This window comes from Dasypus novemcinctus, chromosome 23 (genome assembly GCF_030445035.2).
Source record: "Dasypus novemcinctus isolate mDasNov1 chromosome 23, mDasNov1.1.hap2, whole genome shotgun sequence".
NCBI classification, from domain to species: domain Eukaryota; kingdom Metazoa; phylum Chordata; class Mammalia; order Cingulata; family Dasypodidae; genus Dasypus; species Dasypus novemcinctus.
This window is the reverse complement of record NC_080695.1, coordinates 15,507,016-15,533,370: the sequence shown is the minus strand read 5'-3', so window position 1 is coordinate 15,533,370 and position 26,355 is coordinate 15,507,016. Positions and strand designations below refer to the sequence as shown.

At 64.2% G+C, this 26,355-nt stretch overlaps 3 protein-coding genes and 2 long non-coding RNA genes across 7 annotated transcripts; 2 read left to right on the top strand and 3 right to left on the bottom strand.

Moving 5' to 3' along the window:
- Positions 1–790: 790 nt before the first annotated feature.
- Positions 791–8,546, bottom strand: NYAP1 (neuronal tyrosine phosphorylated phosphoinositide-3-kinase adaptor 1). Of its 3 annotated transcripts, none has more exons than XM_058285863.1 (7): positions 8,433–8,546; positions 7,144–7,295; positions 5,647–6,002; positions 3,734–5,236; positions 2,734–2,952; positions 2,409–2,536; positions 791–1,941 (listed from the first exon to the last, which is right to left on the bottom strand). In XM_058285863.1, exons 2-7 carry the CDS (start codon positions 7,209–7,211, stop codon positions 1,684–1,686), a joined length of 2,532 nt encoding a protein of 843 aa, XP_058141846.1. In that variant the 5' UTR covers positions 7,212–7,295; positions 8,433–8,546; the 3' UTR covers positions 791–1,683. The 3 variants fall into 3 exon arrangements, with proteins under 3 accessions (XP_058141846.1, XP_012380103.1, XP_012380102.1); XM_012524649.4 differs by having other exon boundaries at positions 2,734–2,949; XM_012524648.4 differs by lacking the exon at positions 8,433–8,546 and having other exon boundaries at positions 7,144–8,385.
- Positions 8,547–12,766: 4,220 nt separating this feature from the next.
- Positions 12,767–21,720, top strand: TSC22D4 (TSC22 domain family member 4). Its single transcript, XM_004457167.5, has 4 exons — positions 12,767–13,531; positions 15,633–15,799; positions 20,576–20,624; positions 21,040–21,720. The coding sequence occupies exons 1-4, from the start codon at positions 12,767–12,769 to the stop codon at positions 21,247–21,249; spliced, it is 1,191 nt and encodes a 396-aa protein (XP_004457224.1). The 3' UTR covers positions 21,250–21,720.
- LOC131275475 (uncharacterized) lies at positions 13,527–20,590 on the bottom strand. Its single transcript, XR_009182930.2, has 3 exons — positions 20,558–20,590; positions 15,054–16,392; positions 13,527–13,918 (listed from the first exon to the last, which is right to left on the bottom strand). It is a non-coding gene; the product is annotated as an uncharacterized lncRNA (long non-coding RNA).
- LOC131275476 (uncharacterized) lies at positions 21,659–22,544 on the bottom strand. The gene is made up of 2 exons (XR_009182932.2): positions 22,457–22,544; positions 21,659–21,781 (listed from the first exon to the last, which is right to left on the bottom strand). It is a non-coding gene; the product is annotated as an uncharacterized lncRNA (long non-coding RNA).
- Positions 22,545–22,552: 8 nt separating this feature from the next.
- Positions 22,553–26,141, top strand: SPACDR (sperm acrosome developmental regulator). The gene is made up of 3 exons (XM_004457166.4): positions 22,553–22,916; positions 23,147–23,440; positions 25,678–26,141. The coding sequence occupies exons 1-3, from the start codon at positions 22,863–22,865 to the stop codon at positions 25,909–25,911; spliced, it is 582 nt and encodes a 193-aa protein (XP_004457223.2). The 5' UTR covers positions 22,553–22,862; the 3' UTR covers positions 25,912–26,141.
- The last annotated feature ends 214 nt before the right edge of the window (positions 26,142–26,355 follow it).

Here is a 26,355-nt window from a genome sequence, read left to right as displayed (position 1 = left end):
TTCCACCTGGACTGTGTGGCACCACAGCTTCCAAGTCAACTTTCTTCCTTCCCCAGCCTCATGGGTTCCAGACCGGGGCGTGGTGGCCACCAAGTCCGCTCCTTCATCCCCATCCTGGCCGTGCTTTCTCTTAGTCTCTTGCGCCCCCGGATGCCCCCTTCTCCTCATCGCTGGTGATGAGTGGCTGCCCAGCAGGAGTCCCTGGGATTCCTTCCCAAGGACCCGCCTCCTGCTTCCAGGCCAGCCTTTCTGAAGCCACCTCCTCATCCTGGCAGGCCCATTATCTCGTTTATCAAGGACTCCTCACTGCCCTCTGCGTTATTTCGACACGCTTCCCTGCCCACCCCCAGCTCCTGCTGTCCCTCAGGCAGGCTGTGACTCTGAGGTGCCCCCTCTCCCCTCTGCTCACCCCAGCCTTACCTGTCCCCTCAGGCTGTTTCCAGGAAGCCTTCTTGGAGGATTCCAGCCCTTGCCCTCTTACTCCCGCAGCCTTGTCTACTGCTGTCCTGAAGTGTCTCATCTTCCTGAGGAGACTACAAGCTGCGTGAGGGCAGGCTTCGTGTCTGAATATTCCCTCCACATCAGCGCAACTGCCAAGCACACGTCAGATGCTCCATAAACACTTGTCGACTCACCGCTGGGTGGCATTCCCAGAGACTTACCTCAGGCGCCCCCTCTCCTGCTACTTGCCACGGCTGCTCAGCCCTCCCCACCCACCAACCAAGGGCAAGAGGGGAAAAGAAACACGTGTGAGAGAAGCGCAGAGCACTGAAATAGAAGAAGCCGGGGCTAGGATCATAAGTCTTTTAATATATTATTCTGAAAAGAAAGGGATTAAAAAAAAGTTCCTGACATCTCTTCTTTTTTTTTTTTTTTTAATTTAAATAAATACCCTGCCCGCCCGCCCCCCACGGATACCCGCGAAAACATCCCTCCTTCCCCATCTTCCCGCCCTTCTCTGGCGCTAGATCCTCACCCCAGAGCTAAATAAATAAGATGCCTGTTTCAGAGCAGGCCCTGCTCACTACCAAATTCCTGTAAATCCTGCAAATGACTCTGTGACCCCTCGGCTCACCTGAGCCCCTCCCTCTGCCCCCCTGCACACCCCACACCAGTAGGACCCCCAGCTTTGGTGTGGGCATGGATGGTGGGGCTTTTAGGCACTGGGGAGAGTGCCAACTTGGTGCCCTTTAGTTCCCCTTGATTCCACGGCTCGGGAATAGGCAAGAACCCAGAACTGCCCTCCAGACTAAAATAAATAACAAAATAAATACCCCCCCCCGTCCCGTTTCCAACTCTCTCTCCCTGCGAGCTCCTCCACCTCTCTGCTCCCTCTTTGCTTTTGAGCCCCCCTCCTCCTCCCTAGCCCTCCCCTGCCTCCCCATGCTCTGCCCTCCGCCCTCTCAGGAGCAGGGCCCACCACGCTCAGCCCGGAGAGCCGAGGAGGGCCCCAGTCCCGCCCTGGAGCAAACTCTTCCCCCAAACTCCAGCGGGTGCTGCTGGCACCCCAAGCCTGACAGGCTGGGCAGACCCCGTGTCCGGGAGGGGTGCTGGGGGTGGAGGGCAGGGGTTCTCCCTGGCTCTCTCTCACCTGGTCCTTCAAGTGTCTCTCTCTCAAGGCAAGTCTCCCTGAAGAGGCAGGCGCGGCACGCCCCAGTCCAAGTGCCCTGGCCGCCGGCCCCCTCAGATGGCAGTGTCCCAGAGGACCGTGTGCTGCCGGCGGCAGGGCGGGGTGCCGGACTTGCGGGGCTCTGGCCCCCGCCGCCAGCTGGGGAGGATGGGCATGCTCTCCTGCTTGCAGAGGCCGCGGTCGGGCCGGTGCCGCGCCTTGATCTCCTTGCACACGCAGCGCTTGCGCTCGATCACCTCCAGCAGCTTGCCGTCCCGCTCGCGCGCCGGCTGGGGTGGCAGGGGCAGCGGCAGCGGCAGCGCAGGGTGGGTCTGTGCCCCTTCCTCCCCGCCGCCGGCCAGGGACGGGGTAGGGAGAAAGGATAAAGGGTGGGGGTCAAGGACCTCGGAGTGACTGGGCCCTCTCCCCACTGCGCAAACCAACGTCTTCCTCCAGAAGCAAGCCCGCTCTGGCTCCCTGGGACCTCTGTCCGGGCCCTGGGCCACGGGGGCTGCCCCTGCACCCTCTGCCGGCCGCCGTGCGCCCTGGAGCCAGGCTGGGCCCATCTCACCCCGCGGGAGAGGCGCCTTTTGAAAGCTGTCTTCTCCTGCACTCTGCTCAGTGGCCCACCTGGAGAGGGTTTTTTCTAAACCACACTTGCAGCGGCCTTGACCGACCCCAACCCAGCCCCGCTCTGTGCCCGGTCGGCCCTCTTGCCTGGCCTGGCCTTCTTCACCACCTGCTCCTTCACGAATGAAAGAACCCAAGCTTCTCCCCCACCTCCTCCTCCAGGCCTCACCTGGCTCGGGGCATCCCTGGGCTGGCTGCAGGGCCGGGGGACGTGGGGGACGTGGGGGGCGTGGAGGGCGGCCTGCCGGACTCCAGAGGTGGAGGCGGAGCGCCCCAGGCGGTAGCCTCCAGTGAAATCTGGGGCGGGGGAGGGGGGAACAAGGAGTGAGGGGGGAAGGGGACTCCAAGACCCTCTTCCCCAGGTCCCAGAGAAGAGCCACGCCCAAGGGTCCCAGGAAAGGGGGTAGAGATGTGGCATCAAGGCTCAGGGCCTGGGATGTGGACCCGGCCCCTGCCAGTTCCCCACAGCCAGTCCCCACCGGGCAGGGGGGCACCTCCGTTTCGGTGGCAGGCCGGGAAGGTCTGGCAGGGCACGGGCAGTGCTGCGCGGCTCCCTCCGCGCTCCCCTCCGTGGTGGATCCTGGCCAGCAGGCCCTCCGCCCCCTGGCTCCGCACCGGGATTCCCGAAGCCACGGGACCTCTGTCCTCACGCTCCAGCTTGCCCAGGCCTTCGGCACTGCCGTTCCAGGCCCGGGCACCCTCCTCGGCCTCTGCTGGGACGACAGGAAGAGCTCAGCACCTTGACGTGGGGGGGATCCTGCTGTCCCGCCACCCACACTCACTGCAGCAGGAATGGGCCTAAAGATTATCTATCCCTTTGCGAGCCGCAGCGGGGCAGGGAGGGACCCAGGACGCAGTCCTTTCCACCCCCTGCAGCCATGCCCCTGCGGCTGAAGAGTCCGGGGCATTTGCAACTTTTCTCTGGTCAAAGGGGTCCCTCCTACCCCAACATTAGATTCAGAGCTCCCGCAGCCCCCAAAAAGGCCAGAATGACCACCCGCCCCGAGCCCAGGGGCGCTGGTCCCCAGGAGAGGGAGAGCCCCAAATCCTGGGCCAGGAGCACTGGGGGAAGGGCTGCCTGTGAACTAAGCTCATCCCTGCGAGCAGGCCTGGCAGAGCATTGCGTTGCCAGGCAACGCTAGGGGCCTCCCTCTCCTCGCCCTCCTGTCTGGATGGGTTGTCATGGTAACAGCTGGGCGGCAGCTGTGTTTAGCTCCTCGTGTGTGCACACTCACAATCACACTCGGGCAGCCCAGGAAGGGAGGGGCGGGCAGCAGAGCAGGTCGGGGGCAGGGGGCGGCGCCTGCTCTCCCAGGCTTCCCGCCCCTCCAGCAGGCAGGCGGGGACCCCAGCCCTCCAGAGCCGCTGCCCGCCTCCCTCCCTCTGGTCTCCCGGGAAACAATGGGCTGTGTCTTCCAAAGGACCCCTCCACAACTCCCCCAGAGCACCCCCAACACTCCCTCGAAGCGACCGCCAGCTGCCTGCCCCACTCACTGTCCAGCTCCTTTGCCTTGCTCCCTCCATACAGGACCTTCCTCTGCAGAGCCCAGCTCGCCCCAAATGTCGTGGCACCCATGTCCTCGTCCTCCTCCTCTGGGGTCCCCGCACTGGCGATGACGTGGGCACAGGAGATGCTGGCAAAAGTACCCCCGTCGGCCCCTTGTTCCTGCAGCTGGATCTTGACCATAGGGGACGGGCCCCCCACTGCACAGCCTTTATTCAGCACCCCCCCGGCCTTGAGGCTCTCGTAGGCAGGGGGTCTCTTGAGCCCAGCTGCTGTGGCCGGGTAGGTCCAGAGCGGGGCCAGGGGGCCGGCCGTGGGATCCGGGAGGCCGTGAGGAGAGGCCAGGCAGCTGCGGTGGTGGAGGACCCCAGCCGCTGCCCCCAGGGCCCCGCCGTGGGGGCTGCACTTCCCTGGCACGGGGGGCCTCGAGCTGGTACACAGCATCCCGTGGAGGACAGAGATCTCCTTCTCCATCTTTGGCTCCCCAGCACCCAGGGGCGGACCCGCCGGCAGCACAGAGTGTGTGGTCACCTTGACTGCCGAGTACACCATGGTGTAGGACACGGCCTTGTCCTTGGGGGGCCCGGGGAGCAAGGCGGCCGGGCCAGGGGGGGCTGCCGGCGCCCCCACCGCCTTGGGGCAGATCATGCTGTGGGAGTTGGGGAGCTCCCGCTCTCCCCGGGGCTGGCCAGAGCCCTGGGGCGGCAATGGCGTCGAGTGGCTCCGGGCCCGGCCTGACGGTCCCAGCAGCAGCAGGTTGGCAGCAGGAGGCGGAGGCGGCGGGGGAGGCGTCTCCCGCTCCCGTGCAGGCACTTGGGGAGCTGGGGTGGAGCCGGCTGGCTCCTTGGAGTGGCAGAGGACCGGGAGCCTCGAGACCCCATCGCCAGGGGTTCGGGAAGCAGCCTTGGCTTGGGGGAAGGCCAGGAGTGGAGGGCGGTGCTGGAGGAGGTTGGGGAACGGTGGGGGGATTTCACAAGGAGTGGGCTTGGTGGGCGTCCCATCCCTCCGGCTCGGGAGGGCTGAAGCTGGCCGGCGGTGGGCGTGGGGCTGGAGGGCCTGAGGCTGGTGTGGCGGGGAGGTCGCTGTCAGTGGGGGGCCCTCCCCGGCCTCCTCGGGCAGTGGGTACTTCATCTCCTCGTAGATGGCCTCGCTCTCTTCGGAGTCCGAGTCGGGGCCGGTGGCAGGGATGGGGCCACCACCCCCAAGAGGGGGTCCACTCAGGCCCCCGCCGCTTCTTCCTCCTCCCCTGAAGACGTCCCCCACCATCTCGATGTACACAGGCTCGTCTTCCTGGGCGCCCAAATCAGGGTCCCCGAGTACGCGGGACCCCCGACCGAGGCGCTGAAGGGGCAGGTTCCCCCCTCGCGGAGAGGGGGCCGGGGGACAGGACTCATCGAAGGAGACGGAGAGCTGGGTGTTGGGGCTCCTTCTGGGCTTCTGCGGAGGGACCTTCCGGCTGGACTCCCGGCCCTCTGCGGCGGGCTTCTGAGCGCCTGGGCAGGGTGAGGCAGGGAGAAACCGGGGCTTAGAGGGGGAGGAGCATGGGGGACCCCATCTGCAGCTTCGTTTCCCCTGCACCCCAGGAGAGGGTTTTTCTCCAGTCGCCCTCAGTCTTTCTACTCAACTCCCTAAAATCTGCAGCTCCCACCCTAAATTTTCCCCCAACTTCATCTCCCTCCAAGGCCACCCCTTTCCCAGCAATGGATTTTTCAGGGCGCACCCCTTGCCTGGTTCATCTCAGGCCCCTCCAAAAGGAACCCCCCATTCCCTCTGAGAATGGAACCTTCCACTTCCTGGCTTCTTCCCTCAATGAACCCTCCAGGACAAGCCTCCCTCCCCCGCCTGGAATGGACCCTCCTGGCTCCCAGCTCCACCTGGAGGAGGTGGGGGGGGGGGCTCTCACCTGCTTTCTTGCTGGGGGGCGCCTCAGGGCCCGGCCCCGCCATGCTGAGCTTGGTGCTGGGGTGCCTCCGGGGCTTGGCCGGGGGTCTCCGGGGGCCGCTGTCCTCTGTGAGACCCCCGCCGCCGCCCCCGGGCCCACCGCCCACGCTGTCCATGCTGCCCACCGAGTGGCAGGAGAGGGAGCGCGGGGCCATGGCGCTGCGGCACGGGTGCGGGGTGTGCTCCTGGGAGGCGGGCATCGTCATGAAGCCCATCCTGAGGGAGCGGCGCAGCGAGGCGAGGTCCCGCACGCGCACTCCAGGCCCCGGGCCTGCCCCGGGCCCCGCCGGGCCTGCGGGCCCCACCTCCTTACTGGAGCTGGGGAGAGAAGGGCCCAGGTGGGGCAGAGGTGGCGATGGGGGGCAGCTCGGAGGACAGGGCACAGTTGCGGGGGTGTAGGCGGGCAGGGCAGCACCCCCAGGGCGCGTTCTTAGGCGCGGTGGAGAAGTGCCAGCCGGGCCAGAGGGCCCCTCCTGACAGGTGCACACCTGCCCCTGCCGCCGGCGCCTCTCTGCTCTGGGCTGCTGTGCTCCCGCAAGCCGCTCCTCCTCCTCCCAGACGCGGCCTGAGTCGCCACCTCGCCCTGGCAGCTTCCCCCCAGCCGAGGCTCGTCTTCCCTCCCTCCTGCTCCCTCCCTCAGTGCTGTCCTCTCTCTGTCCCCCTCCCTGGCTCCCCCCCATTCCCTTTCACTGTCCCCGAGCTGCTGGGTGAGGGAAGGGGGTTGTTGGCAGGAGAGAGGGGAGAACGCTGCGGGGTGGGCTCTCATTAAGGCCCTGTCTGCTAACCCTTCATTAGGGAGAGATCGCTGCAGTGATAGCTCTGATTAATCTAATTAACAACAAGAATTAAACTCCACAGTTGGGAGGAGGGAGCAGGGAGCCGCCTCTGACTCAGGCTTCAGCAGGAGTGAAAGGAGAAGGGAACGAGTCTGAGAGCCAGGCCCCAGGGCCCACGGAGGGCGCGGAGCGAGGACAGGGGGCTCCCCAGTCCTGACTCCCCTGCACGGCCCAGCCTGCATGGCCCCCCAGCCCTATTGCTTGACCACTCACCTCCCCAGCAGAGGAGATGGGTGGGGGGCCAGATGCAGCTTCTCTGATGCCCCCTGCATTGACCACCCCGGACCCTGTGGGGGCAGTGGGGCTCTCCCCTTCCAAGGTCAGAAGACAGGGGAGCCAGGAGCCAGCCCCAAATGGACAGAGGGGAGAAGACCACGTGCCAAAGGCGAGTCAGGAAGGAGGGCCCCGGGTGGCTGGGGAGGAAGCGCCCAGGGGTGCTTGCCGGTGGGCTGGAGGCCCCCTAGGAGGCCGGGAGAGGGGTCAGAGGCAGGAGGAGGGACTGCACACAGGGCTGAGATGGGGGGATGCTCCCTGCTGACAAGGCCGTGGGGACAGGGCTCTGGCCCAGAAAGCTGGGAGGCTGAGGTGGGACCGGCAAGGGACCCCGGGACCCGCCGCCTTACCTCCTCTTGGCCTCCTCCTCCTTGTGCTGCCTCCACTCCAGCTTGGTCTTCCGGTAGAGAAGGTTCATGTCGCGGGGCAGGAGGTGGGGGCTGGGGGGCCCTGCTCAGCGCCACCAGGCCCGGGGGGCGGCCCTCCCTGGGTCCCCGATCCACTTGGTGGTGGGGAGGGAGGGAAGGAAAAAAGAAAGAAAGATAAAGAGGGGGTGAGGAATGAAGGAGAAAGAGAAAAAGGCAGAGATGTGACTCGGGTCCTCGGAGAGGAAAACAGAGGCACAGAGAACCTCACAGAGCCCCCAGGACCGAAGGACAGACAGACAGAGACGCCTTGTGTACCCGGAGCCAAACACCCTGACAAAGGGGTTCAGAGCCACAAATACACACTCTGGAGAGGGCAGGTCGACACGGCTCCCACCGTGTGTAAATACAGCCTGCTACACCACCAATGCACCGCCGGCCCGGCGAGCCTCAGCCCCACAGCTGCACGCAGGAGCAGACGCACAGGTCGGCGCAGGTAAACACAAACACCCCCAGACACACCCACAGAGACACACACACACATCCAGACACACACAATTCTTCTACACAGAACCCGACACACCTACAGACCAGGCGCTCGGCCCGGGGCCTGCCGGCGTCCACTGCACCCACCGGGGAAGAGGGAGACAGGCTCCCCACCCCCTCTTGGGCCCTGAGGCTTGGGGTGGGGGTCTTGAGGGCAGGGTGGGGGTGCCGAAGGAAGGGGGGGCACTCAGAGTTGGGCATCTAAAATACCACCCATCCGTGCACCTCCATTCCCTGCCTGGCCTGGGCCAGGGCCGGGTCCACCCAACTCCCCCACCCCCTGGCAGGGGTCTGCACCTCCACCTCTACCAAATCACCTTCCTCCTCCTCCAGGATTTGGGAGGCTCCCGGCTTCCCCCTTCCGGTCCCCGCCCCTCAGTCCGGGGGGCTCCAGGCTGGCCCCACAGCTACCTCCTGCGCCGCGGCCTCCATACCTGCTCTGCTTTCCCTTCCCCCAAACACACACTCTCTTTCTCGCCTCCAGCCTCACCTCTCCTCCCAGGCGCCCCTCCTCACTGCCGTCCTCCCCCTCCCCCTCCCCCTGTTTGTTCCCAAACTGGCCTGCTTCATCCCCCTCTCCATCCTGGGGCCCCGGCGCCCGGCACCCTTCCCTTCCCCTTGTCCTGCTGCCCCGGGTTTCTCCGCCTCTCGCCCCGCCGATCCTCCCAGCCCCTTGCGCCCCTCCGCCCTCCCCGCTCCAAGCCTCCCCAGTTTCCCCATCATCGTACCTGGCCTGCCGGGCGCCGGCCCCCCCATGCCGGGCTCCGCCCGGAGCAGGAGGAGGGAGGAGGAGAGACAGAGAGAGACCGGGGGGAGCGGAGCTGGGCCCTGCCGCAGAGGCAGCCCCGCCTCCGGGTCCGCCCCCAGACCCGCCCCCGGCCCCAAACCCACCCTTCCACACCCTCCAAGGACAGAGCGCGAGCGGCCGCGCCGCGCCGCGCCGCGCCACGCCGGGAGGCCGGGGTAGGGGGCGCGGGGCCCGCCGGCGGGGATGCGGCGGCAGGGCGAGGGGCGCGGAGGACCCCGCGCCAGCCCGCACCGCCTGGGGCCGCCCGCCCCTTGCCCCCTGCCCGGCCGGGCCGCGCTCGCTTCGGGCTCCCCGGCCCAGGCGGAGCGGCGCGCAGCGGCGCCCCCCCGCGGCAATCCGCGGCCCGCACCCACGCGTGCACCCGGCGCGCCCGGCGCTCGCGGGGTCCGCGCCCGGCGTGGGGCCGGGGCGAGGCTGCGGCTGCTGCGGGGCGCGGGGTGCAGTGAGGCGGCGAGGCCGGCAGGGGGGGCCCCCGCTCTCCCGGCCGCGGGGCGCGGAGTCGCGAGCCTCGGGCTCCGCGTCCCTGCCCGGCAGGGGGCGTGCTCGCCTGGCCGCGCCCCCGGCCCCGCCGCCCCCCAGGTGCGGGGGCGGGCGCGGTGGCCTCGCGGTGCTGCCTGCCCGGCGCCGGGACCGAGCGCCCCGGCCTGGGCTCAAAGTCTTCCGTCCGGCCCCGCGGCCCAAGTCACCCTCCCGTAACCTTTGACTCCGCCCGCGCCGCCCGCCGCGACCTGGGCGCACCTGGGTGGGCCTGGGCCGGGACCACGGCGGCCTCCACCCGGGTGTGGCCGCGGCGGGCGACACCGCCCCTTCCTCGTCCGCTGCGGGAGAGGTTTCTCCCTCGGAGATCCCTTGGGCGCCTTAGGGTGAACGCCCCGAGACCCCGGTTCTACCGCTAACCAGTTGTGACTTTGAGGGGCGTCTCAGGTGAAACCCACCTGGATAGAGTGGTTGGGGGAGTGGGGTGGTCTTTAGAATAATGAATCCCAGAGTGCTTTGTAAGTCCTGGAGGGCCCACCCGTTCACGGTCAGGGCTCTTAGAGATGCCCTCAGGGCAGGTAACGGTCAAGTCTGGTGTGTAATTCCACCTTGACACATTCATTCATACAACATCGATTTCCCAGAGACCTAGTGAGTCCCAGACACTCCACGGAGAAGAATCCCGGAGACTGAGAGCCTGAGGGGCGGGAAGGGGTCAGCAGAGTCGGGGGGCGGGGCGGGGGAGAGTCCAAAGATGAGCTCTGAATCAGTCGCTGAGTCAGTGCTGAAGTAAGGAGGGCTGAGGCGGGGCCTGGGGTGCTGTGTTGTCAGAAGACACAGGGTTCTGCAGAGTGCAGGGTGGGGGCTGGGAGGGCTTGTGGGGGCCGCTTTCCTGACCTCAGGACTTGAGGGGCCGTGGAGCAGGTGTCGCTCAGTGGTTGAGCACATGCTTCACATGCACAAGGTCTGGGGTTCAATCCCTGGTACTTCACCCCCCCCAAAAAAAAAAGGACTCGAGGGGCCTCAGGAACCCTATTACTATGGCTAAAGGGAGAGAGGCAGGTGCTTTTTTTAGCCAGGGAATAAAGAATGAGTTTATAGATGGGGGTGGCATTGTTTTATTTTTTGCCTAACCTCAAAGGGTGGTCGGAAATTTCCAGGAGCTAACGGAGTGAGGGAGGAGGAATATGGGAAAGAGAGGGATGGCGGGAAGAGCACTGGAATAGGAGTCAAAGTTCTAAGGCCTTGGGCAAGTAGCGGAATGCCTCTGAGCCTCAGTTTCCTTTGTTGAAACAGTGGAGCTCAAAACTCCCCATCTCCACTCAGGACAGTTTTGAGCATTCAATGAAGATAATTATGGGAAGTGCAGAAATGTGAGGAATCCATTTCCTTCTGCATCTGAAAGGCAGATGTGATCATTAGAAACTGCTTTTGCTAAAAGAATCCTTCTTGGAATGTTGGCTGTGGGTGGCACCTAGTAGGTGCTTGTTAAGTGTGTGGGTTTGCCTTCATAACAAGCGATGGGTTTATATATAAAAATATATGAAAAAAAAACAACAAGTGATGGGAGAGGTGGGAAGGGTTGGGGGGAGCAGACTGAGGCCAGCCAGGGCTTGTCCTTGGGTGCACCTGGGTGGGTGACCGCATGGCCAGCAATTGGAGTGAAAGTAGAAAGCCGCACCTGCGTCTCTTTCTACCTGTGTGTCCGTTCATGAGGGCCCCATGAGGACACACCTGAGCTTGTAGTACGTCCCTCCTCTGCGCCTGAGAGCCTTTTTGAACCTCCTGGCTCTCCATTTCCACATCTAATAAGGGGGGGTAAGCGATGTCTGGGATTTGATTTCAAATATTCCAGCAAAACACAACCAAAGATTGGGGGGTGGGGTGTATAGATGACACCAAGATGAGCTGTGAGTTGGTGACTGTTGATAGAAACGATTGGTGCATGTTTGAAATTTTCCATAATATACTTTTATTTTTTTAATTTTTTTTAGGTACTGGGCCCAAACCCAGGACCGCATATGTGGGAAACAGGCGCTCTACTGCTTGAGCCACATTCGCTCCCCTCATAACAATCTTTAAAAAAGGGGGGCCCGCGGTGCAGATGTAGCGTAAATGGTTGAGCGCCTGCTTCCCCTAGACGAAGTCCTGGGTGCAATCCCAGGTACCTCCTAAAATAAGTAAGTACATAGATAAGTGGGCAGGGGAAGTAAGAGCATCTTCCTCACACGGGTACTGTGAAAACCAAATGAGGTGTGATGACAGCAGAGCAGCAGGACAGCATGTCCCAGGCTCTTAAGGGGTACGGCGCCCGGCAATCGCCTTCCCACTGACCGTGGGGCTCCAGGCCCGCAAGCGCCTGCAAGTGAGGGAAGCCCTGGCCTCCCGCAACGCCTCCCCTTTCTCCCCGCCCTCGGGCCCCCGCCGCCGGGGAAGAGGCGAGGCGAGGCGAGCCGGCAGGGGTGGGGGTAAGGCGGGCTGTCGGCGCCCCAGGCCCAGCCCGAGCAGCGGCTGCGGCAGCGGCAGTGCGGCGGCCGCGGCGGGCCTGGCGCGGGGCCAGCTGGCGGGGCGCCCCGGGCGCGCGGGAGGAGGAGGAAGGGGCGGAGGCGCGGCGGGAGGAGGCGGCGCGGCGCCGTCAGCAGGCCCGGGGAGGCAGGACTTCCTGGTGTGGGGGTTGTCAACAGCCCCGAAAGGGACAGACTGCGAGGCTGGAGCCGAGGAGCAGGGGGACCGAGCCAGCGTGGCCACGCGGGAGGACGCTTGGGGGACCCGCGCACCGAGACCGCTGAGGCCGGCTGCCCCCGGGGAGGCTTTCCACCTGGAGGAGCGGCGGGCGGTCGGGAGACCCTCGGGGCTTCGGAGGCCGCGCCTGGGCTCCGCCGAGGAGGCGGGGGGCTCCTTCTTCGCTGGCGAGCAAACTTTCCACGGAGATGCCTTGCGGGGCCAAGTGCGGCCCCCAAAGAGGACCGGGCAGCCCCTGATCGCCCCCTGCGCTCCTCGAGCTGCCCGGGGCCAAGAGGCCCCAGGGAAGGACCCTCGAAGATCCTAGGCAGGGGCGACCCCAGCTCCACTGCGCGTCCGAGGCCGGAGAGGTAGGGCTCAGGGCTGGGCGGGGCGGGCCGCGCTGCCACCGCAGCCCCAGGGATGCGGGAGCGGGGCTGCGGTGCCCCCGCGGAGGCCGGGACAGCTGAGCTGCTGCTGGTCACCCAGACCCCAAAGCCCCTGCCCTCGAGGCAACCCCCATCCCGTGGATTTGAGTCCTGGGCCAGCAAGGCCAAACTTTGGGTGCCAGCTGCCTCTTCTTGCACTCGGCACCCACTGGGATGGCCACCCCGCGCCTCTGGTCCCTGCCCTCTCTGTGCGTCTCTTTGTCCCTGGGTCTCTGGTGGTTTCCCCTTCCTCCCCCATCCTGCTCCCCAGAGAGGAAGCCCCGGAGATGGCCTGCCCACTGCTTTCTCTCTCGCACACAGCAGCCTCTCTCTCTTTTTTTCTAGTTTGCAAACTCAGCTCTGGAGTTCGGCAGCGACATCAGCAGGAAAAACCTGCCCCTGCCCCCCCACCCCCACCCCCGCTGCCTCCCCTCCCCTCTGCCTTCACCAACCAGGCACCCCCAGTTCCCGCCAGGCCCTCCCGCCATGTCGGACCCAGACGTCCCTAGGGGCCCTGATGCCCCTGCCATGTGGCCCCCCTGTTCCAGGGGTGCCTGAGCCCCCACGCAGAGCCCCAGCTGCCCCCCAACCCCTGCCCGTCTCGGCCCAGGCCTGAGCCCCAGGGACCATGAGCGGGGGCAGGAAGAAGAGCAGTTTCCAAATCACCAGCGTCACCACCGACTACGAGGGCCCAGGGAGCCCGGGGGGTGCCGACCCCCCGACCCCACCGGCCCCCACCGGGCCTCCGCCCCGCCTGCCCAACGGGGAGCCCACCCCCGAACCAGGGGGCAAGAGTACTCCCCGGAATGGCTCCCCGCCGCCCGGGGCCCCTGCCTCCCGCTTCCGGGTGGTGAAGCTGCCCCACGGCCTGGGAGAGCCCTACCGCCGAGGTCGCTGGACGTGTGTGGACGTGTATGAGCGAGACCTGGAACCCCCTAGCTTTGGCCGGCTCCTCGAGGGAATTCGGGGGGCCTCTGGGGGCACTGGGGGCAGATCTTTGGATTCCAGGTTGGAGCTGGCCAGCTTGGGCCTGGGCACCCCGGCCCCGCAGCCAGGCCTGTCGCCGAGCCCCACATCCTGGCTCCGGCCGCCCCCCACCTCCCCCGGACCTCAGGCCCGCTCCTTAACTGGGGGGCTGGGCCAGCTGGCAGGGTCTGGCAAAGCCCGGGCGGAGACTCCCCCGCTGTCGGTCTCCGCATCCCCGCAGCGCCCCCCGGAAGCCGGGGCCGGGGAGACCGGCACGGTCACACCCAGGGGCCCTACACCCCTGCCCTCCCTGAGGGTGGAAGCGGAGGCCGGGAGCTCAGCCGCTGCGACACCTCCACTGTCCCGAAGGAAGGATGGGGCCCTGCGGCTGAGGATGGAGTTGGGTGCTCCGGAGGAGTCAGGGCAGGTAAGGGAGACCCCCCGGGGGCCGCGCAGTTCCAGCTCAGCCTCTGCCTAGCCTCCACCCTGGGCCATCCCCTTTCCCCCTCACCTCTACAGTGCCTCCCCGTCATCACCTGTCTATCAGAGCAGAGAGCTCCTCCTTTCCCTTCCCTTCCATACCTCTTAGAAGTCCCTTTCTAGTCCTCCCGGGCCTTTATTTGCTTCCTCCCGCATCCTGCGCCTTCTTTGGCCTTGCCTCTACCTTGGCTGGTCTCTGCCTCTCCACCTCCGCCGCCTCCTCACTTTGGCCTTCACCTTCCATCTTGGTCTCACCCCTTCTGGCTTGAGGAGTCGAGGGTGGAAGCCCCTGCAGGGCTGGGTATGTGTGTGTGCTGAGCCTTCGGGTGAGGAGCTGCCAGGGATTTTGGGGGAGGGGGTGGGAACCAAAGGTGGGCATTCCATTGTGAGTCCATTCCAAGTCCAACCCCAATGCCGGGGTCTTCTCCTTCCCACTAGCCACCCATCACAGCCCCCTCTCCAGCTCTGGCCCAAGCCTAGTCTCTCGTCCTGAGGAACTGGGTCGGGGAGACACGTTACAGGGACCCAGTTTGGGGTCTCAGTTTCCCGCCTCTGGATCTCTGGTGGGGGAGACCACCTTGGAGGGCAGGAAGCGGGCGAGAAAGGGTTAAACCAGCTGCTCTTTCTGCTTCCTGTCTCCAAAAGAGGAACAAGTCTGGACTGGGGGGCAGGATGCCTGGGTCCCTGGTGGGGGCGGTGGTGGTGGTGGTGGGCAGCCAGGGATGTGGGGGCCGAATGCCTCTCCTGGAGGAGAAAATAACACCTTGGGGCGGGAGGAAGGCAGGGAGAGTGAGGATGGGAACTGCCCCCCCCTCCCGGCCTTGGGCACAAACCACAGTATAAAAATAACCTGCCACTGGGTGTCTGGGCCCTGTCAGGACCGGTCAGGACCGGCTGCCCCCCCCACCCCGCCCTCCTGCTCACATCTCTCACACACACCCCTACTTTATTTGAGCTCTTCCATGCAGCTCCCACCCCAGGGGAGAAGATGCTATTTCTTGACATGTCCCTGTCCCCAGACGCCCTGCTTCCAGAGCAAAGCCCTCTGCCCCCTGCCTCCCCATCCTGCCCCTCTCTCAGTGCTGCCCAACCCCCCTGCCTTCTCCCGGGGCCCCCACCCTGCCAGGGTTGGGTGTCCCGTGTGGCTGTTCCTCTGCCCTTTGACACCCCCCCTTCCTTCTCAGTTGCCTCTGGCAGGACTGGGGATTGGGGTGAAGGGCTGGGGGCCACCACCCGGGCCCCTTCCTCTCCTCCGTCCCTCTAGCCACCTTGGACTCCGTGTTCTCGGCTTTTCCGAGAAGCTCGGGCCTCCTGGGCCTCACAGAGGAGGCTTGTTCCTGTCGCCCCCGCCCTTTAGCAGCCGCCCCCAGCGCCTGATGGGCTGTGTGGGTCCACGCCCAGGCCCCGCCCCCCCCAACTTCCACTGCTCCCTTCCCCCCACAAAGGCCCAGAGCTGCCGAGAACTTCACCTGGGTCCCCAGATGTTGGAGGGGAGAGGCTGGAGTGGGGGCGAGAACAGCTTCTGAGGCTTCATTCATTCTGCAGGCAGTTATTGAACTAAGCGCGGTCCCCCTGGTGCTTACCTTCCAGCAGGGGAGACACAGGATATACTTCAATTTCAGATCACGTTAAGTACAATAAAAAGTGAAATAAAACATCGCAGTGACCTGGTGAATGACAGGGGGGAAAAGATACCTTTCTGAACACGTGTCATTTGAGCAGCGTGAAGAAGTCAGGGGACAGAAGCCACTCTCTGGCTGAGCAGGAGAAAGGATGCTGGGGTGCAGACCATAGCTCCTCTCTGGTATCCCCTAAACCAGTGTCTGAAAGCCTCTTACGCCCGTCCTCACGATGGACACTGTCCCCAGTGCTTCCAGTCCCTGCCCAATGCCTCTACCCAGCATCAGGGGAGAGAGGGACCGGAGATGCCAGGCTCCCGGTCCTGGGAAGGGCATGGGGGAGGGCTGTGGAGGGAGGAAGGCCGCTGGGCAGATGGTGAGATGCCTGTCCCCATCTCTCCACATGATGTGCCATCTCTCCGCCTCCAGGTGCCCCGGCTCGACTCGCGCCCCAGCTCCCCCTCCTTCTACTTCTTCCCCGACGCCAGCCTGGTTCACAAGTCTCCAGACCCCTTCGGGGCAGCGGCAGCCCAGAGCCTCAGCCTGGCCCGCTCCATGTTGGCCATCAGCGGCCACCTGGACAGCGATGACGACAGGTAGGTGGGCTCGCGTGGTGGGCGGTGAGCCCCGGGCTCCCCACGCAGCACCTGGGGTCTCTGCGTGACACTGCTGGGAAGGCGTTCCTCCCACCAAGTCCAGCTGGGAGAGGCCTGGGACGCGCTCCCTCCTGCAGGTGGGGCCCGTTGGCCTGGGAGTGTCAGGTGTTGATGGTCTTAGTCTGGAGGGAGTCGCTGTGGTCACATCCCCGAGCTGGTGCGGATTTAGAGGTCATCCAGCCAAACCTAAGAAGGTGCTGGCGAATGTCCTGGAGGCGGCACTAGGAGATGAGCGCCACCCCCAGCCCTCCTGGGCCCCCTCTGCCTTTGGAGGAAGCACCCCAAGAGTCTGTACGGACGAGGGCTTCCAATGCCAAGGCAGCAATTCCTGCAGGTCCCGTCCCGTAGAGTGGCCGTGTCTGGGCCCCAGGAGGGCTGAGCCTTCCCCGTGGCAGGGGTTGGCTGTCGGGGGGGCGGCCTCGGTCAGCAGGCTCTCCCGGGCTGCCCTAGCAGCGAGAACGCCCTGTTCATTGGTGGGGTGGGCAGAACTTCCTGTTTCGAGGGCCAGGTTTCAACACAGGAATGTCAGCAAGCTGAAAAGGGAGGAACAAAATTGCGTGGCCGATAACTAGGCTGCTCCCGTCTGGCCGTGGGCTGATAGGCAGGGGAGAAGGTCCGGGGCAGGCGGGAGTGGGGCTTCCTGTCGGAGGCCCTGGAGGGGAGGGACTTCCTAGTGGAAAGGCGAGAAGGGGTGGGGCTTAGCAAGAGAGGGTGCTGGAGGGGCCTCTGCCAGATGGGAGCCCCTCCTGATCCTGACACCCCACCTCGAGTCAGGGGCTGAGTCCCCCAAGGGAAAGGACCTGAGGCTTTGGAGACCGAGGGGAGCAGGAAAGGGTGGGATGGAGGGCAGGGGCGTCCATGGGGGGCTGGGTGGAAAACGGGGGACAAAGCTAGGCAGGGCCTAGGGCGCTTCTGGGCTCCCCACTCAGGAATGTGTGAGGCCAGGAGAGTCACCTGCCCCTGGCTGCTATTCTCAGCGCTTCCCACCCTCTCCCCAGCCACAGGGGAGGTTCTCTGGCTAGAGGGCGGGTCCCTCCCCCTGGCTGTTGACTTTCCGTAGTCCTGCTTTCTGTCTTAGCAGCTCTGCCTCCAGGGGCCTCAGCGGTTTTTGACTTGTCCCCTCCCTCCCTGGATCCCTGTTCCCTCCTTCCTCCCATCAGTCGTCCTCTGCACACCCTAGTCTGACCGGCTTCCAGCCTCCACTTGCCCCTGCTGCCCTCCAAGCTCCCAGGCTCCGGGGCTCTGGCCCAGCCCTCCCCTCCTGCCCCACCCTGCTGGGCCAGCAGGTTCGGGCTGGGCCATGTCCCCTGCCGAGTCCCCTTCCCGGGTTGGGGCATGTAGACCCCACCTCACCCCTCAGGGGTGATGGAGCTGGCTGGGGAACTGGCCCTCCTATCATGGAATCTCTCTTGTGAGTGGGAAGGGGGCTGGGCTGTTTATTGCCTGGATTCCAGGAGGATCCAGAATCTGTAACTTGGGGTGGGAGGGACCCTGGTGGCTTCCAACTGCTCGCCTGTTCCTGGGTGCAAGAATACTTGGCAGGCTCCTGGGTGCAAGAATACTTGGCAGGCGCTGGGTGAAGGTCCGAGTGAGCGAATGAATGGCTGGGTGGCGGGCCGGGAGGATCCAGCCTTGAAGGCAGTGGATCCCCGGGACCCAGGAAAGCACAGGTCCTGTTATGGACCCAGGGCCTCCTTTGCATCAGGCGCTCCGGATCTTATGCAATCCTAAAAGCGACCCACTGATCCCCCCTTTCCCGATGACACCGAGGCTCAGCAGGAGGGTTTTGGAAACTTGCCCAGGGTCACCGGGTCAGTAAGTGGCTGGATTGGCATCCAAACCTACGTCTGACCCCCAAAAGCCATGCTCTCTTCACAAACTCCCACGGGGACCCCATGTCCCAGGGCAGGGGAGGAGGCAACCCAGCTGTCTCCAGGATGCCATTTCTCTCCAGGACAGAGGCTGGGACAGCTCTCCCGAGCCGGGCAAGGCGCCAGCCTCCTCCCTACCTCCCCTGGCCTGGCCCAGCCCACAGATCCGGGAGGGAGGGAGTGTTTTTGGCCTCAGGCCCAGCCCTGGGGGCTCCTCCGAACCCTGTGAGGGAGCAGGGCTCGCCCCTGGGGCTGGGGTCAGAGCTGCCCCGCCTCCCAGATGGGAGCAGGGCTCGCCCTTGGGACTGGGGTCAGCGCTGCCCCACCTCCCAGATGTCCTGCTGCTTTACCGGATCCTCATTTTGAGACTGTTTCATTTGACCTTCAGAGAGGTCCCAAGAGCCCTCCACGGGACCCTGGTTGTGCCCATCATGCTTCGCACAACTCCAGGGGGCGCCTTTCACCTTTGTAGTCGTGGTGGATGCCTGAAGTCATGATGGTTTTCCGGACGATGGCACTTTTAAGGCTCTTGGAGAAGGGGGCGTTTTGTTCTTAGTCACACAAAGTCACCTTTGGAGCGTGTAGTCAGGGCTTATCCCATCTCTCAGACCAGGCTTCCTGCTCCTGCCCAGGAATTCCAGCAAGAGCCCGCAGGCCCTCCCTGGGGGGGTCTTACTGGGAGGGCTGGGATGACCGGAGTCTCAAGTGTTACTGTGAGCACGTGAGAGTGAGAAAGGGCTTCCAACAACTAGGAAGCACTAGACAAACAGGAGATAGTCATCTATCAGCCAACCAAAGTTTGCTGTTGTATTATTCCTTTCTTTCTGGCAAGAAGGAACCGCTTCCTTGCCATCTTCACCCCAGTGTCCGCCAAAGCCGGACCAGTGTCCCTCTCCCTGTGGCTCTGCCCCTCTCTGGCCTCCATGCCTCTGTGTTCTGGGCTTGGGTTTTCTGGGATGTCCCAGTCTCCACCCAGGTGGCACGGACTGAAATAGCTTGAAAGCTGCTCTGACTCTCCAGCTAGCCGGCCCACCCTCTGCTCTTGAACTTGTCCCTCCCCGCACCCCGAGAGTCCCAGGTGTCCTTCCCCCACCCCACCCAGCACTGTCCTCTCAGGGCTGGCCGTCCTCTTGGTTCCTCTCTGGCCCCCACCTGTCAGCGCCTTCTGCACCCAGAGCTTGGACGGGAAATGGAAAATTCCCAGCTCCCTCCTGCTCCCTTGCTGGCTGCAGGGCCTCATCCAAGGGTCACCTTGAATGGAGTGCTGCACCCCCCAAGCAAGTTGGACCTGTCCGCCTGGAGGGAGGGCTTGACAAGGGAGCAGGGGGGAGGGGGCAGGGTGGTCGTGCAGCAGGCTGGGGCCTGCACTCTGAGAGGGGTGAAGCTGAGAGCTGGGGGCGGGAGGACAGCACCCGCTGTCCTGGAGGGCTGGCCTGGGGGCTGAGGGGGTGAGGCAGGAGCCCTGGAGGATGCAGTGGAGCACGGCGGCCTGGGAAGGAAGGTCCTGAGCTGGGGAGAAGAGCCGGGTCTGGGACTGGGAGCCAGTCTAGCGCCCTGGGGATGGCCAGCCCAGGAGCCTGGCCCTGGGGGCCTGTGAGATTGGCCTGAGTCGACCCCTGGTGGCCACTTCACAGACTGCAGCCAGAACCCGCTGTCCTCCCTGTGGCCAGCTCCCAGCTGCCTTTCCAACGCTCCTGCGCCTGTTCCCAACATCCCCCCTCCAGCCTCACCTTCCCATCGTCCCTCAAACCTGTGCTCCCTCCAAGACCCCCAGACCCAGGTCCCAGCTCCAGAGGCTGAGCTCAATTTACAGGGCTTTTGTGTCCGTTGCCGTGGTAACCTTTCCCCCTCCTCACCCCCAGCATGGCAGGTGGGGGAACCTATGGCCCAGGCCTCAAGAGTTGCTGTGCATATTGCAGGCTTTGGGTCTGGGGGGTGGGGTGGGTGCTCTGAGTCCCAGGGAGCCTACAGGCACATCCAACCCCCTTAACTGCACCCCCCCACCCTGTCCCAGCTCAGCAGAGCTGAGGCCTCCAAGGAGGCCTCTGTTGGTGCAGAGGGGTGAGGCTGGGGTCAGCAGCCGGACGCCTCCCAGGGCCAGGCTCTCCCCACTTTTCACACCCCCCTCCCCAGCCCCGGGCCACCAGCTGACTGCCCTCCACCGTCCCCCTCCCCTCAGCTCTGGGATTCGTGCCAGGGCGAGAAGGGGACCCTGGCACTGACCGTGCCTGGGAATTCCCGCCCACCATGGAGCCGGCGGGCGGGGGTCCCCGTGTCCCGGAGGAGCCAATGGCAGCCAGGCCTTGCCCCGGGGGGCGGTGTATATTTTCAGGCCGGCACCCTCTGGGCGCTGTCTCCTCCCTGCGTGCCTGGCACCAGCCAGACCCTGCTCTGCCCGGGGGGCTCTGAGCCCCCCAGGCGCTCCTTCCGATACAGCCCTCTCCCTTTGGGGGTCCCGAGGACCTGTTGTCCTCCGGGATGGCCCAGCCGGGGGTCTCGGTCAAGTCCCTGGTGTCATCCTTTGAGACCCGGGTGGTCGGGATGGCTCCCGGGCCACCCCGCAAGAGGGGCTGTGTCTCTTCTCCTTGCTCCCCTCGGGCGGCATCCCCCATCCGAGGGGCGTCAGGACCCCCACCCCACCGGGGCCTGGGCGGGCCTGGGCAGCGACCCCTACCCCGCCGGGGGGTGGACAAAACCCTCCTCTCCCTGATTCTCTACTGTCACAGGTACGGGCAGGGGTGCGGGCGGGGGGCTGCAGGAACGGGGCACAGGGCAGGCCGGCGGCTGGGGTGACACCTGGCTTGCCACCTGCTCCTCCACTCCTCACCTTCCCGTGTCTCTCCAGCGGCTCCGGAAGCCTGGTTGGCATTGACAACAAGATCGAACAAGCCATGGTAAGAAGCCGCGAGGGTCCCTTGGCCCCAGGAGGTCCTGGCTCTCCGTGCCACCACCCGGGCCCCTGCCCCCTTCAGCAGCCCCTCTGCCCCAGCCCTCCCCTCGGCAGTACCAGGGAATCCTGACTCCCAGCTCCTCGACTGGTCCCAGGGGAATCCCCCTGGGTCCTCTGCCCCCCTCCTATCTTCCCCTGAACCCTTCACTTCTCCTGGTCCCCCATCTCTGCCCTGGAGCCCTGGCCCTGCGTCCTCGCCCCCACCCGCTCTGCTTTGTCTCCAGTGGCCCCTGGTCGCGTGGGAGCAGGGACCTGTCCTCTTCATGCCCGGTCTGCAGGGCGGGCCCTGGGCAGGGGATGACGGGGTGCGGGGGGTGCCCTGGGACCCCTGACGCTCTGCCTGTCCCCGGGCCCCCCAGGACTTGGTGAAGTCCCACCTCATGTTCGCGGTCCGGGAGGAGGTGGAGGTGCTGAAGGAGCAGATCCGGGACTTGGCCGAGCGGAATGCCGCGCTGGAGCAGGAGAATGGGCTGCTGCGTGCCCTGGCCAGCCCCGAGCAGCTGGCCCAGCTGCCCACCTCGGGGGTCCCGCGGCTCGGGCCCCCCGCGCCCAATGGGCCCTCCGTCTGAGCCTGCCTTCCCTCACAATGTGCCTTTGGGAGCTGCCACGGCCGTGGGGCCTTGCGCCAGCTGCCCGCCCCTCTTCCTCTGCAGCTTTAATGCCCCCGATTTCCCGGGGACGCGAGTTCAAGGCTCTGTACTGGCCTGACCCCCTTCCCTTCTCCCAGCTCCCCCACAGTCCCCAGGGACTGGGCTGGGGGGGGGTCCCCGGGCCTGGAGGGGGTGGGAGGGCTTGGGGACTGGGTGTGAGATGGAGCCTCTCCCTCCCCGCCCCCTCGGGGTCAGGGTTCTGGGACCCCCAGCAGTAGATGGCTTGGGGGAGTTGGAGGCCCCTGGGCACTCCCCTCCCCCACCTTGTTTCCTCACAGTGCTCTCTCTCCCCTGCCCAGGGGAAGGGAGTATGGACAGTATCTGGAAGTTCTGGGGTTCAGGTTGTTATTAAAATAATAATTATAATTAAAAGATCTGAAGAAACTTGAACTTGGGGGCTGGCATCTCTTTGCTGGTGTCAAGGTCGGGGGCCTGCTCCGGCCGCTTCCGCCTGCGGGAGGAAGACGAGGCTGAGCCCGGGAGCTCTGGACATTTGTCCAGGCTGGAGAGGTTTGATGCCGCCGAGGCAGAGTGGTGGAGAGAGAGAGAGCTGCAGCCCGAGGGGGCCGGCAGCTCTGCCCCTAGGACGGGGCAGGCGAGGCGGAGGAGGGGGGCGTCTGCCCACGTGCTGGGGGGACAGGGAAACAATGAGGCCTTTGGTGATGGTGCAGGATCCACCCCCAGCTTCCCAGCGTGTCCCCACTGCGGGCTGGATCCGGGTGGCTGCCTGGGGGCGGGGCGGGGGGCCCTGAATGGGCCCCTTGTCTCGGGGCTGGGTGTGGGCCAGGCTCTCCGGGCACACGGTGCCCTCGCCAGGCCTGGCCGGCTGCCGCCGCGTCCACCCCCAGCTGGCTGGGACCCGGCCCCGTGGGCGAGCGGGCCCCTCCCCGCGAGCCGCTGCGGGCGCCGGTCCCAGCGCCTCCCTCCTGCCCCGGCCCGGGGAGAAGGGGCAGGTCGGGAGCAGGGCCCCACCTAGCGGGGAAGGCCGGGAAGTCAGCGCCTCACCCCCGGAGAGGGGCCTGTCCCTGCCCTGTCCCTCGCCAGATGTATGACCTTGGTCGGGTTCCCTGGTTTTCCAGAATCTTAGATTCCTCCCTGGCAAAAGGGCACCGACAGTCACACCTACCCCAGGGGCTGTGAAGCTTGCGTGTCCCAGCGGGCACGTGGCCACTGGTAGTTTTCCTTCCTGGATCTGGGGGAGAAGGGCCGAGGGCGTAGGGCTTGGCCCCGGGGGTCCTGGCAGGGCCTCGGGGGTTGGGGCAGGGCCGGCAGCCTCTCACAATGGACTAGAACTCTCCCTCCCCCCACATTCTCCTCCACTTGACTCCTCTCCCTGTCCCAGGGAGGGGAGGAAAGGCCTGGATGAGTCGCTGGGAGGAGCGCCCCCCTCGGATCCCCTACTCCTGTTCTCGCTGCTGAACTTGAAGCGCCTTGGCTCCCACGAGACCCCTCGGGTGGCGGCCGCTGGCCCGCAGCCCGTCCCCCCCGGCGGGTCCCAGCCGCCTCCTTCGGGGGTCGTCCTCTCAGGACCCATGACTGGGTTCCTAGGCTTCTTCCGGTGGGTTTGGCGAAAGATTACTTGCTGGGTGAGTTTCAGAGACTGCCTGGTCCCGATGTCCCTCTCCCTAGGTCACAGCCGTCCCCCACCCCCGGCCTCCCTCCCCTGCTGGGGGCCAAGCAAGACAGGACGGGGAGGCAGTGCGGGAGGACAGCTGGGGAGGGGCTCGCTGCCCGTGTCCCCCTTTCCCCAAGCCTTTGGGTCTTGATTTCCATTGACCGCTGCCTCTGTCTCCCCTCTCCATGCCTTGGTTCTTAGGTTTTGTTCTGGAGACACAGAGCTAAGCCAACCACATTGGGGCACCCTGGCTCCACGAAGCATGTGAAGAGGGTCGAGAAGCCTTTAAAAGTTGTCGAGGCCAAGGACCTCAAGCTGGATGAGCCCCCCGACGTGGGCGAGCCTTGCCTAGTGGTCAGCCCGGCAGAGGGCACCCAGCTGGAGCTGGGCCAAGAGGCCCACTCCCTGCTGCAGCTGCCACGGACGGCCGTCCAGTCTGTCTCGACACTCATGGTTTCGGCCCTGCAGACCGGCTGGCAGATGTGCCCCTGGAAGGTCAGCGCCGGTCCCCCTGTCCCCACCCACCCCCAGCCTCCCCAGTCCCCGGTGACACATTCCCGCTTCTTCCATAATTATTTCTGGTACCTTTGTTAACTGCCAAGCCCTGAGGCAGGCACTGGGGATACACCCGGCTGGGGGGGGGGGGGTCCAGACAAGACAGAAGGCGTTGTTGGTTCAGTGACCTAAGGGGTGCAGGGAGGTGCAGAGGAGGGCGTCTCCTCCAGACCCCTGGGAGTCAAGGAAGCGCCCTGCAATTCACCTGGCTTATGTGGAGGTGGGTAGGGAGAAAAGCTAGCGTGAGCTGGACTGGCCCAAGGCGTATGGGTCAGAGTGGGAGGGACGCCAGGTGGGAGGCCCAAGTGACAGACTTTGGATTTTACCCTAAGAACATTGGAGCAGAGGAGTGACACGATCAGATCTTGATTTAGACACTCACCGGCGCCCTTTCGTTGCTGGTGGGAATGTCCTGTAAAATGATCTGCTCGCCCTGGAAAACAGCTTGGTAGTTTCTTGGAAAACTAAACATTCGTTTATCCCACGACCCAGCAACCGCACTCTCAGGCATTTGTCCCAAAGAGTGAAACCTTACGTTCACGGAAGAATCCGTCCACGGATATTCTTAGCAGCTTTATTCGTGATAGCCAAAGGCCGCCTCCAGCCGATGAATGGGTAAACGGTGGTGCATCCACACCGCGGGGTGCCCCTCGACAATAAAAACGGGCAAACCTGATCCAGGCCACAACTGGATGAATCTCAAGGGGATTCAGCCGAATGATAAAAGCCGATCCCAAAAGGATTTACGTGTATATAAATATATTTGTCCTTTGAGGTACCAGGGCTGGGGATTGAACCCCAGACCTCGTATGTGGGAAGCCAGCCCTCAACCACTGAGCCCCATTGGCTCCCTGAAAGGATATGTACTGCATGATTCCATTCATGTTCTAGAACTTGCTTGAAATGACCGAAGGACAGCAGTGGAGAACAGATTAGCGGTTGAGGGGTTGCTAGGGGCTGGACGGGGAGGTGGCAGCTGTTATCCAAGGGGAGCATGAGGAGGACGTGCTGGATGTTGACTGTGGCAGTTGGATGCACGAAAAATATGACAAGATGGCGTAGAATTAAATACACACAGACACGCCCAGATGAGCGCAGGAAAACGGGGAATCTGGAAAAGACCAATAGCTTGTGTCAATGTCCGTATTTTGACTGAGCTTGTTCTGGAGCACTGAAAGGTGTTAACATTGGGGGAAAGTGGGTAAAGGGGACACAAGAGCTCCGTAGTAGTTCTTACCGCTGTATGTGGCTCTACGATGATCTCAAAATAAAAGAGTTTAATAAAAAAGATGTCTAGGTCACTATCAAAGCAACCGATTTTGGCCTTGAATAAAGGATTGATTTTAAAAAACTAATTAAAAAACAAGCTCACCTAAGAAAAGGAAAAGAAAAACAAACAAAAATCAAGATCACCGAGTTGCCCTGGGGAGGGGGTTCCGAAGGGCACGAGGGGCCAGGCAGGAAGCTCCAGGGGAGGCTGGTGCGGGCTGGGCTGCCGTGAGGGCGTCCGGACGGGGCGCCGCGGCAGCAGGGAGAGCAAGTTCATGGAAATGAGGGGCGCTGGGAGGAAGCGTCAGTGGACCGGGCGGCCAGTTGGAAGGGGGCGAGGGGGAAAGAGAGGGACAAGGCAGGGTAGGCCGGTGCGGATCCTCGGCGTGCAGGACGGAGAAGGAAGAGCAGACCTGGGGGAGAAGGGGCTGAGTTTGGGGTGCTGGGACAAGACGTGTTGACATCTGAGAGGTGCCCAGGAGGCCGAGGGATAGGCAGGCCTGGAGGCCTCCTCCAGGGAGCCTTCTGAGGCTGCACTAGGGGTTTGTGTTCTCTTCTTTTGGGTTTCCCCCACTCTCCCTCTTTTCCTACAAGCTTCCTCTACGTGGTGCAAGGTCCTGGAAAACGGGGAGCCCGGGGCGGGGCAGCCAAACCCTTTGCTCTTTTGGCAATATATTTTCTTTGCTGACCCTTCCTTCCCTTCCTTCCTTCCCATATAACCCACTCCCCACCCCACCACCACATCATTTTTGCAAATTATGTATTTTTGAAGATACAGACATCACATAAAAATGTTACATTAAAAAGGATAAGAGGTGCCCTTAGCTCTTGACCTGCAGCTCCCGGCACCCGGCCGGTTCTTTGTGGGCCAGGCTCGTGGCACACTGTCAGCTCTCTGTCTTTTCTAGTCGCCTGAGAGTTCTGCTTCGATCCCCTCCCAAATGACGACCAGGTCCCCTTTGGAGTCGCCGGAAGCTGAGATGCTGCGGGAAGTGTACCTGGTGCTGTGGGCCATCCGGAAACAACTGCGGCAGCTGGCCCGCCGGCAGGAGCGGCGACGGCGGCGCCATGCCCGGGCCCACGCCAGCCCCCAGCCTGCCCCGGCTCAGGGCCCCAAGCAGGACGCCCGAAGTCCCCTCTAGGGGAAATGCCCGATCCTCAGAGAGCCCCCGCCTCACTCTCAGGTGAGGCTGATAGGAGGGGTCAGGGCGGCAGGCCAGGAGTTGAGGGTGAGGAGAAGTTTTCACGCTGTCACCCCCTTATTGGGAGCCCAAGGCCAGACCTGGGGTCCCACATACTCCCCTTCATTGTGTTTATTCGATTTGTAGAAATTATCAAACTCTTGGGAAATAAATATTGATATTTCCGAACAGAGCGCGTGTGTTTGTGATGGTCAGAGACAAGGAGGGACACTTGGGGGTGGGGGAAGGGGACGGGAAGGGGCCCGAGGTGGGGACCCACATAGGTGCGGGAGTACCCTGTGGGCCCGGGTGGGGGGCAGCAGGCTCTGGGCCTGCACACTTGTGAGGGCTGGACTGCTTGTGGGAACGGCCAGGCCCCAAACTACAGCCACAGCACCCACTTAT